Source organism: Eleginops maclovinus, chromosome 12, assembly GCF_036324505.1.
Source record: "Eleginops maclovinus isolate JMC-PN-2008 ecotype Puerto Natales chromosome 12, JC_Emac_rtc_rv5, whole genome shotgun sequence".
NCBI classification, from domain to species: Eukaryota; Metazoa; Chordata; class Actinopteri; order Perciformes; family Eleginopidae; genus Eleginops; species Eleginops maclovinus.
In genome coordinates this window covers 20,887,731-20,902,330 of record NC_086360.1, presented here as the reverse complement: position 1 = coordinate 20,902,330, position 14,600 = coordinate 20,887,731, and the positions used below count along the sequence as shown (strand labels likewise).

The 14,600-nt window shown below is 41.3% G+C and overlaps 1 protein-coding gene across 5 annotated transcripts in view; it reads right to left on the bottom strand.

Moving 5' to 3' along the window:
- The window catches only part of rhobtb4 (Rho related BTB domain containing 4), a 46,114-nt gene continuing 31,514 nt past the window's right edge, over window positions 1-14,600 (bottom strand). For all 5 annotated transcript variants that reach the window (XM_063897065.1, XM_063897063.1, XM_063897064.1 and 2 more), the window contains 8 exons: window positions 12,750-12,935; window positions 11,523-12,342; window positions 11,158-11,377; window positions 10,021-10,139; window positions 6,668-6,818; window positions 6,329-6,417; window positions 6,095-6,200; window positions 1-5,562 (listed from right to left, as the gene is read on the bottom strand). In XM_063897065.1, coding sequence (XP_063753135.1) covers window positions 5,384-5,562; window positions 6,095-6,200; window positions 6,329-6,417; window positions 6,668-6,818; window positions 10,021-10,139; window positions 11,158-11,377; window positions 11,523-12,342; window positions 12,750-12,935 — 1,870 coding nt within the window. In that variant the 3' untranslated portion in view covers window positions 1-5,383. The remainder of the gene's footprint in view (window positions 5,563-6,094; window positions 6,201-6,328; window positions 6,418-6,667; window positions 6,819-10,020; window positions 10,140-11,157; window positions 11,378-11,522; window positions 12,343-12,749; window positions 12,936-14,600) is intronic.

Sequence of the window (14,600 nt, the reverse complement as noted above, 5' to 3'; positions counted from 1 at the left end):
AAAGATTAACAGTTTAATAAAATCCATGTCAAACATCAAAATACTGAAATGGCATAAAAGGAAAACAACTTTTTTCTAAATTATTTTTTTTTTCCAATTTTGTACAAATCACAGTGGTTCAAAAATATTACAAATTTTTAGTTTCAAAACAATTTTGCAACAGCAGCAAAACATTCTGATTGTTGTATGTTTTCTTAAAAGCCCTTATTAGTGTGTGAGTGTGGTGTGCTCTTTCTTTTGCCTGTTGTTGTTGTTGTTGTCATACACACAACTATATATCAGTAAATGTTAATACAACTCAATGGATGAGCCAATGGAAACTAAAGTTCGTAACAATACATACAGTATGCACGTTCCACTTGAGAATGACAGTATAGACCGGGGATTAATCACATGTCGTGTGTCCATACAAACACTCCCTCTTCCCCCCGGGCCTTTCTGTGCTTACAATACTGCAGTATGTACAGTATGCACTAGCTTAGTATATCAATACAGTGTGGTGGCAGTTATAAGGTGAACGGTTGAATCCAGCTGTGACTCAAAATTACAACAGTGTACTTTGGATAACAACTATCATAATAAAAGCATAATATATATAGTTGTCACAGCTAATATCTGCCTTTTATCCAACCAGTAGTCCACATATTATCCCCAACTGATTGCAACTTAATACATTGCTGCTAAATAGTGGAAGCATTAAGGTAAACTATTACATTTGGCTTAGAGAGAAATATATCACACATAAGAGGAAAGGAAATAAGATGTTTTTACTTGGATAAAGAAAACCTGCTAAATATAAAGACCTAGAATACTTATCAAAAATGATGTATTAAGCTACATAATATAAAGTGCAGGCACCTGAAAGAGTGAAAAACATTATTTTAAAACTGCTGGTTTGCTAGGTTTCTTGGTCATTTTATAATTTAAGTCGCGCAGCTTTAGCATAGATGAAATACCATACTTATCTTGTAAAGCTCCATTTTCTGTGTCATAATTGTAAGTTTTCACTAAGACCCAAGTAGCCAGTGCTAAGATAATGTACATTAAAGAAAGCTGCCTACTTTTATTTCTGTGCTTAGGTGGGTATTTCTAGGCTTGATCAACTTTATTTTGAGCTCAAGAGGCTGCAGGTGCAGTGCCACCAGCCTGCACAGAGCCAAAAGAGTGAGATTTCACCGAAGGCACAGGAAAGGATGCAATAAAGACTAAAAACAAGGTGATCTCTCAGTCACTGGGCCTGGCATTTAAAAAGGAAGCCCAGGCCTGTGGTGAAGGAAGAAAAGCTCCACTTAAAATAAATGAGGAGTATGTGACAGTAAAGAGGGATGTGATAGGATAAAACCAGACAGTCCACATGAATACCAAAACCATATCTCCCACGTCTCAGTGTGACTTAGCCTTTAGGGGTCAGTGTGGAGCATACACTGAGGGCTGAATAAAGCCAACAAGGTTAAAAAAATTGAAATGTTGAATCTCTGTTTCTTCCTCTGTATATCAGGGTTTCTTAACCTTTTCTGGCCCATGACCCAATCCCTGTATCCCAAAATCTTGAATGTACAATATTATTAGAGAATTCTCAAGATGGTATGAACTGGAGGTTAACATCTCCAAATAGAAATATCAGAGTGATTATGATTATGATTTAGTTTAATTTCCCCACTACACCAAATGCATACCAATTGACCTCAAATAGGGTCATGACCCAAAGGTTAAGAGACCATGCTGTATATACTCGTGCTTCTGTCCAACAGCAGAAACATACATCATGCTTTACCCCATTCATCTGTCATTACATACAGGCTAAACCCAGACATTACACCAGGCCTTTAGCCATTTGGGACATTCTTTCAAATATTTGCACAACAGAGCTGGATTTCAATTTAAATGTTGCTTTTGATGGTTTTTCAGGTTAGGCCCTGTACCCAATATCTTACAAATCACAAGAACATGCTTAATTGATTGCAGTAAATACAGTAACAGCATAATGGGGACAGCTGCACAGCAGCAACAGATCCTCTGCATTACTTTTTTTCAAGCAAATGTCCCAGCAAATCATATAGTTGTATAATTAGTGATGCTACCTTGAGCTGTGCTGAGTATATTTCTTAAAACTGAGTTGTGCATAAAGCCACAGCTACTGTGGGGTTTGTTACCAACTACTAGAGTAAAGAAGCAGGACATTGTCGTGTTATTTAGCAAATTGTGGGAAATTCTGAAAGACTTAAGTGGAAATATCATGCTACAATCATCAGGTTTCAAAACAATCTTACACAAGGAACAATTCATGCTAAGCACAGAAAGTTGTAGTCATATACAAAAAAGAAGAAAGTGCATTCCAACACCAAGTGCCATTATAATGAAAAAGTGAGGCCACCATGCAAATTAACCACAATTTAAAAGTAGTAGCACTTTTTTAGCACACAGGCCAGCCAGTGCTCATTAAAAAGCTTTGCTTTCTCAAAGTCAGTGGTTTTGAATTTACAGTATAGGAATCAATCTGTAAGTCAATTGTTACCATTACCTCTCAATCAAAAGGGAACATTTCCAACCATGGTGTCCTTGTACATCCACATAATTACCAATCTAGAAAACATGCTTATTCAAGGCTATATGACTAGTGGAACCTAATGTACTTTACTCTACAAAGAGTTTCATTTAAGGTCATTTGTCTGCATTAAAACCAGCAGCAGGCCTGATTATTCTCCACAGGCATGGCTCTAGTTGACTCAAAAATCCCCTCAGGAAGTATAATGGCTTAGAGTGCATAAAGCAACACCGTAATCCATTTTGCAGCTCTTACACTATCATGATCATTGTCTACTGTATCCATCATGTCAAACACTGCAGCACCTGTCTGCGTGTTTAAACCAGGATCTTGCTAAAATCCCAATCTAGTTTTTAGTTTTGTCCAACTATAAGGCACACTGACCACAAGAAGAGTCTTAAGGGCTCATACCAACCATCATAAGACAAAGCTAATAGCCAACCCTTCGATGAGAAACTAAAAGGTGCCCATGGAAGTCAATCAGAAGCTGTCCAAACCTTTATTCTAGTTTATTTCTTAATTCCCAAAGTACTACAATGGGATGAATTTGAAAGAGTAGTAATTCCAAAATATGTAGGTTGCATAATGCTGAATGAGACTTGTTCAATTTTTCCTCCCCTTTCACTCTTTTCTGAGAGGAATCAGCTCAATCTCACTTAGGTCTCTTGAGATCCTGTCTGACTTCTATTTCTGTAGCCGACAATGACTTTAACACACCTCCCATGGTGAACGGCATATCGCACCACATGTCTCACACAATCTCTCTATCTCCTACAGTTGCCTGGCTAAAGCTGAGGGGTGCAAACCCACAAATAGAACGAGATGCTAATGGAAAACTTGTCGCTGCAAAGTCTCATTTTCACATTCAGAGATAAAGCCCAAAGAAATTAGCACCCTTAACGAGAAAATCAGATTTGCTTTCATCTGCAGATCAAATCCTTGGAGACAAAACTCACAATTTCAAATTCAATCTAAAGTAATATCATTTTCCTATAAAGCATAACTGATTACACCGTTGTTTTTTAATGCAGTAGGATTTTTTTTTAAATAAAGTTGTTACCACTGTATGTAAACTGAAGAAAGACCTCTTACAGACTGTTAGCATTTGGAGAAGAAAAAGTAAGGTCAAACAAATGTCAAAGTTGAATACCATCATTAATATTTTGCCAGTTAATCGCAGGTAAACACTAAACAACTAGAGACTGTGAACAAAAAATCCCATCTTTGTTTGTTCATGTGCACACTGTCTTATTGTGTCTTAAGCACCATTTTTCAAGCAAGAGAAATGGAAGGCAATGTCCAGCAGTTATACATTTCTCCTGACACCACAGGCTGAAACACTACGAGGAGGGATTAAAATATCGTACTGCCTCCATCCCCAACAAGCCACTTTCTCTTTTCTCCTCCATCCCAATAGGAAGCAGGGAATCAGAAGAGGGAAGTGAGAAAGAAAACGATCAAAAGAATCACAGCTTTGGTTTTCAGAGTAACGTGAAAATGAATAATCACATTAACTCCGTTTTTAAAATGCACTATTAACACTGGGCTTTAGCCTTCTCTCAACACTCTGCTGGATGTAAGTTAAACCGAACAACTTCAACTGGAGTGAAGCACGCGCAGGCACAACAACTCCTGTTACTGTGAAGGTTAGTGCCGGGGCCCTGAGCAGTGCTGCCCCTAGTGGTGTAGGGGTGTAAAGGCAGGCTGGCTGGCTGAGGTGCTTTAATGCAATGGACGTAACACGCACATTAGTTTAATACTGCATCCATCATTCCTCAATGGCAGAGGCATCAAGTAAGGCTAGCCCTCTTTAACCCCATGATTGCTATAGAGTGGTCACTTTGAATGTCTCTGAAGTGCAGATTGGTGAATCCAACCGAGGAGAGCTTGTGTTTAGCTTTTTTGCGCATGTGGTGTGCAGGAGGAGGCGGTGGGAGTTGCAGGGGTGGATGATGGACACCAAGGACCACTTCAATACTAGACTGGAGGCTAATAGCTATGATCAAGCATCTGACTGGAAAGTCCCAGCTTGCCCACAGGTTTAGGGTTACCAAACTTAAACTCCAGATTAACAGTCCCATCGTTGTAATGGTAATCAAGGTTGACTTCCTGGGAGTAGTGTGTGTCATTTCCCCTGATAAATGTCCAAGAAGGTGCAGATAAAAAGATGAAATAATATCAAAATTATAATAATTACATTGTTAGGTGTCTGTTCCTGGGATTCCAGTGCTGGTTATTAGAGGGCAGGATCTTTTGCACCAGTCTGCGTGTGCAAGCTAACAGTCTGCGTAGAAGTAAAGGCCGAGGTAAGCTTCCCGAGAGAAGCAGCAGTGGTTAATGTGTAATAGTCATTAAGGTCAATGTGAAGGAAGGAGACTGAGAGAGATAAAGAGCCCTTGGTCCCTGTCCAATCACTCAAAGGCTGGGACACTGTGAGTGCTGGTGGAGGGGCAGAGCTCTTGTGAAGGGGAAAAGGGGCTGCAATGCAACGCTGCTGCCCTTATAGATCAGGGCGTCTGGGAAGCACACAACTCGGAAGCATTACTCAATCATACCAACCGCAAACATACATTCACACATCAACGCACATACCCTTTAGTTAAATCCACACTTGTCACACAAGCTTACCAAAATGCACTCATGAAGTCACCCACAATTATAAAGAGGCACATACATTCCCCGAAACATGCTGACATTCAGGTGTAGTAGCACTGAGAGTCTCATCTCGCCACTGTCAGAGGATTCAAAGCCGCGTCCTCTATATGTGTTTCAGGGGGGTTAGTTATTCAGGGGTAGGATGATCCGGGTCAGGGTGAAGAATAGTATCGGGGAAACCATTTAGGAGACGTGTGGAGAAGAGGACGGATGTCTCCAGAAACACCAGCCCCGTTTGGTGTGTTGCTTGCGCAAGATCTCCTCCTCACGCTCGCGCTCCTTCTGTGAGCGCAGATAGCGGTCCTCCTCCTTCAGGAACCACACAGGAGGCCAGCGCTGCTTCTCAAAGTGCCTCTGGTTATCTACAGAGTGAAGAAAAAAGACATGTACAGATAAGGTGATCAAAAAGATGAATGACTTCAGGTGTCATTTCAATAATCCATTGATACCATAACAGAGTGGATGAAAGAACCACTACATTAGAAAATTATAAAAGCTCTAAAGAATAATAATGTCATAATAAAGATGAGACAAAGAAACAACAGCAATAAAGGTGTGAGGACAAGTGAAGGAGGTGAGGCCACTAAAGATTGTTTTACACATTAAACCCATGATACCAAAGAGTTTTTCTTTCTAGCAGTAGTTGTGCGTCCTTGTGGTCACATTACAACCTAACAGTAAAATGTATTCACACCTTAATGAAATGTTTGATTTGATGTTTCCTATAATGTACCTGATGCAGGAGAGATTCAGGTCATTCTTCATTTATTTTTATTACGTCTTCCTTTCATCCTTCCCACTCCAACCAAATGCTTCAACGAGGTTTCAAAATGTTTAAGAGTTTGACTGAGGGGAAAGCTGAATGTGTAAAAGGCAGTGGGGAAGTGACTGTACCTGGAGACATGACCTTCATGTCTTTGGGAAACTTGCGGCAGATGCTGTTGTAATTTGTGCAGATGTGATGGAGACACCAAGCTGATAGTTGCTTGGCATTGTGGAGCTGCAAAAACAGAAGAAAATATATGTTATTTTACAGCTGTACAAGTAGAGGCCTTTAAAAAGATAAGAAAAAACTATTGAAGATCTTGAGATCAATGGGATGAAAAGATAGTTTTTTAAAGAACAAACCTGTGCAAGCTCGAGGTAAGCCAACACTTGTCCATCGATGTCACCTCCTTTTGCTGCCAATTGGAGCAGCTCATCTACAGCGTGCTGTTCTGAAAACGCACAAAATGTTCACAATCATGTCAATATTACTGATTACATGCACCGCTGACATGAGAAGTGTTTATCTTCCAGTCATTCCAGGCACTTTCAATATTTTTGAGCCATTGATAAAAAAGGCATTTTGTGCTAACAAAAAAAAAGCTCTTTCAAAACCATGTCTTCCCACATGTTGTTATAAAAAGACAGATAAACAGGTAGTTCCCTTTGCAACATTTCTATCACTGCAGATGCATTCTTTACCTGTGAGTGCGACAAGGCGGGGCAAACACAGACGGTTGGCGAGAATAATTAACTCCATGGAATCCAGCCCAGGAGAGGGTGTCAGGAGACTGCAGTACAGGAACTCCAGCACCCCGCGCATACAGGCTGCACTGGTGTTAGGGATGGATACCTGAAAATGACAAGATCAAGATAAAATAAAACAAAAACTAAGAGTAAGGAAGGGCTGTAGTTTAATGGGGTAATAATGGACTTGAATGTGGGCCTTAATGTAATGGCTACAAATCGAGTAGGGTTCAACTAAGTACTATCTATGAAAGAAGTGCAGTGGGTCATTGGAGGTAAAGGGCAGATGACATGTTCTGGTTAAAAAGTGCCAAACTCGAGTCCACATAAAAGCAATCACAGGCAACAACCTCTAGATGTCACCATACATCAATTAGACCAGCTACTAAGGCACTGGTCATGTTTCTCTTTTGTTTGCCTTCCTTTTCCATGTGGTAGTTATAAACTTACAAGAATAAAAAAAAACTAGACCTTCATATGGGCCTAATGACTGAAAGTCAGACAAACAGCAATTCAGCAACAGGTAATGTAGTCTAACCCCTGGAAGGGTGGAAGGAAGGTTAATGCTGATGCAAGTGATGACCCGGCCACTCCAGGAGCTCTCTGAGTGTCCCCACAGGGACGCTCTTCAACTTCCATTACCATAGCCAATTAGGAGAATGTCAGCTGGCGCGACCTCTCGTTATGACTGAAAAGTCACAACACCAAGACAAGGGTGGTCTCTGGAGCATGAAGCCCCAGCTGAGGCCAGGAAGCAATAGTGAGTGGATACATTCACATTGAAAGGATATTTATGGATAACACCAATGAGCTGTGCTGACAGGTGTTCTTTTGTTCTCTTAGTCTGCTGTACCAGAGCTCATTAAATAGTTTAGTGCAAGTTCCTTTATTTGCATAACAACAGATACAATAGATTAGCCCTTCAAGGACATCTGTTGGCTTTAGGGTTAGGGTTAGAATTAGGGTTACCTGAACTCAACGCAATTGAACATTCGGAGATGTAATAAGCAAACAATACATTATAGTCAAAATACTGAATAATGTGTGGGTGAGAGAGAAGCATAGTCACACAGCCACCACTAGAGATAAGGATGGTACAACGTTTTATGAGTAAGAATGAGAATGAGACTTATTCTGTTCTTGAGCAGATAAAAAATGAACAGACTTCTCAAATTGTAACACTCCACTGGGACGCATACTTCAGTGATGAACACAAAACCACACACCTGGAACATAATCCAGGGGTGTACCATGACACACTCTGTGGTGAGACTGTACAACAGTCAACCCATTTTTAACTACGACTGATATTCACAAACGTGCTTATTTTGTAACGTGTAGTGTTGCTAATACTTAACAAAATACAATATATTCTGCTAATAATCCTGCTTTCGAACACTTATCTCAATGCCGTTCTGCACAAAACTAGATTTGGTCTTGTTATCACACAATGGCATGAACACTGAAATGTGTGAGCCTAGAAATACAGAGAAGGAAGTGTGACATGAGCATGGAAATAGCATATCGCTGGCGGATCACATGCTACTTTCACAGTTATAGTTACAGGTCCTTTTAATTTTCTGTATAATTGATTTAAATAACAATCTTCCTGAACCTAAGGTAACAGTGTTATTATTGTTGGGATCCTTCATATACATCAAACAATGTGAAACATTAAACTACTTTTACTTTCTATTCTTCATCTTACAATGACCGAAACAGCCCAGTTAAATTTGATAAATTCTATGGAAATGGAAATCTTTTTTCTATTTTGAATAGTTCTAAGAAAATCCCCCTGAATAAAGTCGATAGTCAATAACAAAAAACTGAAGAGAAGTGCTTGTTCACTGAGGAAGATACATATAACCTCAAGTAAAAGCAAAACCACTGATTTAGACATGATTCCAATCCAAGTAAAACAATAATTTAAATCATGGCTCTGGTTTATGAGATGAGCGCCTGATAGGGGAAATTATACATATTCATTCAAGAGCATGGAAGATTTGAAAATGCAAAGGTGCATTACCAACACCAGGAATGTAGTAACTGTCAGAGCCAGCAGACATTCAGTTAATCTGGTATTTATTTGGTTTACAAATAAAATCCCATTCACTAATTAGCCATTTAAAGCTTTGTAAGAGCAAAAATGCATTAGAACTATTCCTCATACATACTAGTACCCACATGTTGTTGTGCAGTCTGCCTTTCAGTCTTTGTCTCGAGGGCACCTGCCTTCTTTGCCAGCCTCATGCCATAAACAATGATACAATAGTCACTGACATGAAGCATTTAGAGTAACCATAGACACCGGCAGCCCACCGGCAGCAAACACTGTGCCCCCTCACTGATGCTGATGTCCTGTTTTCACTATCGTCCACAATAGGCGCAATTGCTTTTCTCACACCCACTTGCATGGTGTGTTTTAGAAAAACCATCCATGCCATCCACATGAAAACAAATGGTTTATTTCTTATCACATGCCTTCTATACCTTTTAGCTTTAAACTTAAACTGAGCATGCAACAATGTGTTACTTGACTGTCTCTCTCTGATTACTTCCAATCCCTCTGAGGGCCTGAATCTATGTAACCTAAATCCTGCTGACCTCGAAAGTAACCATACCCCAGGGAATCTTGTTCTGCAACACAGTCCGGGGAGCTCCAACTTAAAGACAGACAGAGACATGAACTTCCTCTATGACAAGGTCAGGTCCGGTGCACAGGCACTTGCCTTGCAGGAGGCAGAAGGCGACCTGAAGCTTATCCTCAGGTGAAAGCACACCTGAAGTAACCAGACCTGCCACTTAGAGGATTCTGATCTCAAAAGAAGTAATATTCTGGGCCTACTTTGAGTACTGAGATAAGCTTAGTGAAACATCCTAGTTCTGCTATCATGGGTGTTGTGAAAAAGTATGTCTGTTTTTACATGTACATTATCCTGTAGGTACATTCAATATGTTCTAAGTGTGTGGGTATGACCTCCTGGTGTCTAGTAATTGCAGAGAAATAACAACATTTGCAGGTAAAACAATGGTTTGTAGGTTAATCTGATAACAGGCAGTAAACGTCTACATACCAGAAGTACACATGTGCAGGTTATACACTCCTTTGAAGGTCAGTCATTGCCATAGTACAACCTTATCCCATTCACCTTTGCCTAATCTCTTCTTTTATTAGCTGTTACTGTGCGACTAGATTCCCCCAAAGACTGACTGAGTTTTCTTCCAAAGATTAAGGACACAGAAAACTAAATCCCTGCTCAAAAGTTAAAGTTAACTTGCCAAATTATTTTGGGTGTGTCTGAACTCACCTCCTCAATGTAGCTTTCCATAAAAGAGCCACGGAACATGGCAGCCATCCAGTTGCAGCTGGAGATGAGCAGGGGCTTGTGAGCCGGGAGGCAGCCATCATCCAGGCGAAACACCACATCTAAAACCGGGGTGGAAAAGAGCATTCATCTCGTGGAGTGCCACAGAAGCCCAAGCTACAGAGGGGGAAAGACAGACAAGGCAGACGTCCAGACACACACACAGGCAGGCAGAAAGCCGCACAGAGAGACAGACACACAGAGACATAGACACAGGTAGACAGACAGAGAGATAAATTGACAGAAGGACAGAACAGCTTTTGACACAGAGTAAGGGAAGGAAAGGAGGTGTAGGGTAGTAGGTCAAGCAGAAAATCTTGTGTGGACTCTGGATTAGAGCTTTGGAAGAGAAAATGTTGATAGCAAACAATCTTGTTATTGTAAAAATGTTGTAATGGGCTAAATCTGCCAGCAAAAATGATATATAGTTTTTATTCATACCTTAAATAAAGTTTGGATAAAGCAGATCTCATATTAGAATTGTTCTGATATCTTTGTAATTTCCTATACACATTTCAAAGAAAAAATCCCATTGTTAACACCATAAAGATGAACAGAGAAAGTACAGAGAGAAGTGAATGTGAGACAGGCTTTGTTTTGAGGCAGCTGATGTCTGGCTCTGCCCGCAAATACTGTGAAAACATGCATTCATAACAGCTTAGTGGGACAGCCAATACCACACAAACACAAGACACAGGAAGCACACAAGAGCGGACAAATGAGCAAACTGAACGACGCTCATTAAATCAGCTAATGATTTTAAAAGGACGTAAAAAACAAGCAAACCACAACATAAACAGTTCATATTTTATAGCAAATATTCAATGTCAAATAAATGATCTAAATGTACACAACATGTAGTAAAATCTGAGTGTACATTTTCTGAGACTTAAAGAGAATGCTGGAAATTAGAAAAACTGTCTTGCACGTTCGCTCCATCAGTTTTTCCTAATCTTTCACAATTCACACACACATACACCCACGCATGCACGCACCTAATAATACATGTATGGAAAACATCTACACACACTTATGCTATTGAAAGTATTAATGCACTGAATGGTTGGCACACTGGTTTACCAGCAAAGATCCCTTTAGTGAGACACTCCTTGATACGGTTGGCTCTGCGGACGTGGAAAGCCTTGGTGATCTCCTGGTTCATGAAGCTCTCTCTGTTGAGGACATTGGCAACCATCATCCGGAGGTCAAAGACCTCAAGCAGCTCTGCGATGGTGGCTACCTGCATCAGATCCCCTCTGCCCTCGTCCAGACTGCCTGTGTACAGGTACTGAAGCACAGCCTGAAACCAGAGCACATACACAGCTTTGGAACGACTGTGAAAACACCAAAAAGCGTCTCTAATAATCACATCAACAGATTTATATTATTGTACCCAATAATGCATGAATATATCTTAGTAATCTTGTCGCCTTTAGGTCTATCACCTTGAATGGTTCTTCCTGTATAAGCGCATCCATGGCTACAACAGTCATGAGTCGTGGTCGTCCAGTCATGGGATCATCAACATGCTCCAGACACACACTCAGGAACCCCCTTCCCCATCCTGAAAGTGCACGACCAGTCCCTAGTGCTCCCAGGGAGTAGTGGGCTCGAGAGGGGAGTGCATTATCACTCTGGGAAGTCCTCAAAGAGCCCTGCTGTAGCAGCTGTGGTCGATTCAGGCCCCGCACCCCTCCATCAGCCCCGTCTTTATCAATATCCAGGCTCTTTGTGCGCCCAGCTTGCTCCTTGGCTCCTCTCCTGCTCTGTTCATCTTCCTCCCCACTCTCCAAGTTTTCCTTGCTCTCCTGCTCCTCCCCCCGTGACACCATGCAGGACCCACCCAGATCAAGAGTAAAGAGGTCATTAAACTTTGAGCAGGAAGTAGCCAGATATACTTTGTGTGCAAATACGCGAGTGGCACCACCATGCAGAAGAAAAAGAACATCTGTACAGAGTGGATGGGAGAAAAGGGAATCTGGGCCTTCCCCGTCTATCGGAGGGGGGTCTGGGATGCCAACGATGGGGCGAGGTGGGCGAGGAGGCAGGAAGGGTGCCTGGAGAAGAGGCCTCTGGACCTTTTTCAGATGGGACTTCCAGAACTGCAGGTGACGACGGGAGATGAGGGCGGCTCGGATGGCATTGTCAAAAACATCTTTGACTCCAAACTGGGCAACAATGCTGGTCTCATAGTAAGGAATCCCAAGTTCCTTTGCCACTTCATGGCCTCTCTCCGGGGGAAGGATATCAGTAGGTTTGATGGGTCTGTGGGACAGGAAGAGATAATGATGTAAAAGAAGGCAGTGTCAAGATAGACATGCACAAGTAGAAGACAACAGGAAGTGAGTATCTTCTAAACAATTTGCATAAAGCAAGACTGTAATGTCTTCATCTCATTACTCATTTTAACAATATGTATCTGTACTTTGTTCATATGATGGAAAAATTAGGATGAAAGGTAATTAATGAAATTATTCACCGATAGAAAAAGACTACTTTAAAAAAGCTTTACAACATCAATCATGATGAGAGGCAGAGCAACTGTCACTGTCTTATTTGCAGTGATAAGCTTCGGTTACAAAGCTTTTACCTATCAAGAAATACTGGAGCAATCACACATGCAACCCTCATCTAAATATGCCTGTTAATGCCTGATGAAGAAGGCGTCTCACTTGGCTAGTGGTCGTCGTGCACGGTTAACTGCATCCAGGTCGGCATAGCGCAGATCCAGCTGGCAGCCAACCAGAATGATGGGTGTCCGGGGACAAAAGTGCTTGATCTCCGGGAACCACATGGTGCGTACATGGCGCAGGGAATTGGGATTTGCCAGAGAGAAGCAAAGCACCACAACATCAGACCTACAACAAAGGAGGAAGAGAAACATGTCTTGATTTCGTGTACTTACAAACTAACATAGATCATATATAAGGTGGGACAAAAAAAGCAGAAGAGAGCTGATTTGTTGTGAGCAAGAGATGTCAGTAGGGAGAAGACGTGTGGTCTTTGATGGAGTAAAGGAGAAGAGAGAAGAGAAAAAGGGGGTCAGTCCTGAGTCACTGCAAATCTTGTCAGTTTTTGTTAAAATATGTGTGATATGTGTATGAAAGAAGCTTGTTCATCTGCTGCAAGGCAATGTGGAAGTTTGGACAGTGCCATCATGCAAGCTGGGGTCACAAGTGTGTGTGTGTGTGTGTGTGTGTGTGTGTGTGTGTGTGTGTGTGTGTGTGTGTGTGTGTGTGTGTGTGTGCCTCTGGGCTAGTGATATGGGTGGCCAATCTCTCTCTCTCTCTTACATAAATATCCCTAAGCCCTCCAAGGCTACATGGACCACAAAAAGAAGGCTAAGAATAGATCAGGATACACACACACACACACACACACACACACACACACACACACACACACACACACACACACACACACACACACACACACACACACACACACACACACACACACACACACACACACACACACACACACACACACACAGCCCTATTTTTTGTATTTGTTGAGGTAAAGACTAAACCATGTCATGTAAGGATGCTTAACTTTTAAACTGTCATTCTATGTTTCCAGGACTGTCGCTGTGTTCATGTGAAATTTCAATTTGGTATAATTATTCTTTATTATAATTTCTGTTACACTTTCTAGTATATATCAAATGTATTTTGGCAATCCGGCCTAGGCATTCATAGCATGGTGAACATACACTGTACACTCACACTAACACACCAGCCTTATTCGTTCACCCCTAACCTCCTCCACAACATCCCAAGGGAGATTCAGACACATGCACACACAAATGCATTCAGACACACACCCATGTAGACACCTAAACTTGTTATCGTCACATATCCTTTCAGAGCATATGCCTCTCTATTGTAAAATGTTATTTAACACGTTTATCCTTTTTGCTTTCTATATATTTTTCTTTCCCCATATGAATGATGAATGAAAATGATTTTTTTATGTATTACGTATGCTATAGCTAGAGAAAGATCAGAAGAAAAAATAATTATAAAAAATGAAGGAAAAAATCTGTTGTGATATGCACAATTGACCTGTCACATTTCTTATGGCCAAATGGGAAAAAAAACGCAGAGGATAAACAGAGGGACGAGGAGAAAGGAGGGATAGTGGCTGATTCTCTGCCACATTGGTGAGAGGGGAGAGAGAAAGAGTGGAGGGAGAAGAGAGGGGCGGATGCACAGGAAGCACATTTGTATGCATTTCCTCTCATAACAGGAAGAGGCCAGTGGCTTCCCCTTCACAATGGCTTCGCTTCTGCTTCCCACCTCCTGCCTGCTTCCCTGGGGGAGGAGGAGGTGGAGGAAGAGGAGGAGTGGAGAGACAGACACCAAAAACTGCTGGTTAGTACACCGTCACCTGTAGAACACTGTGCCTGCTTACATGATCACATTTTGACATTGGATGGCTTCAGAATGACAAATCATCGAAGGCTTTGTTTAATGAGTATATATGCTGGAAACTCACATTTACCAATCTGCCCAGACACTGTT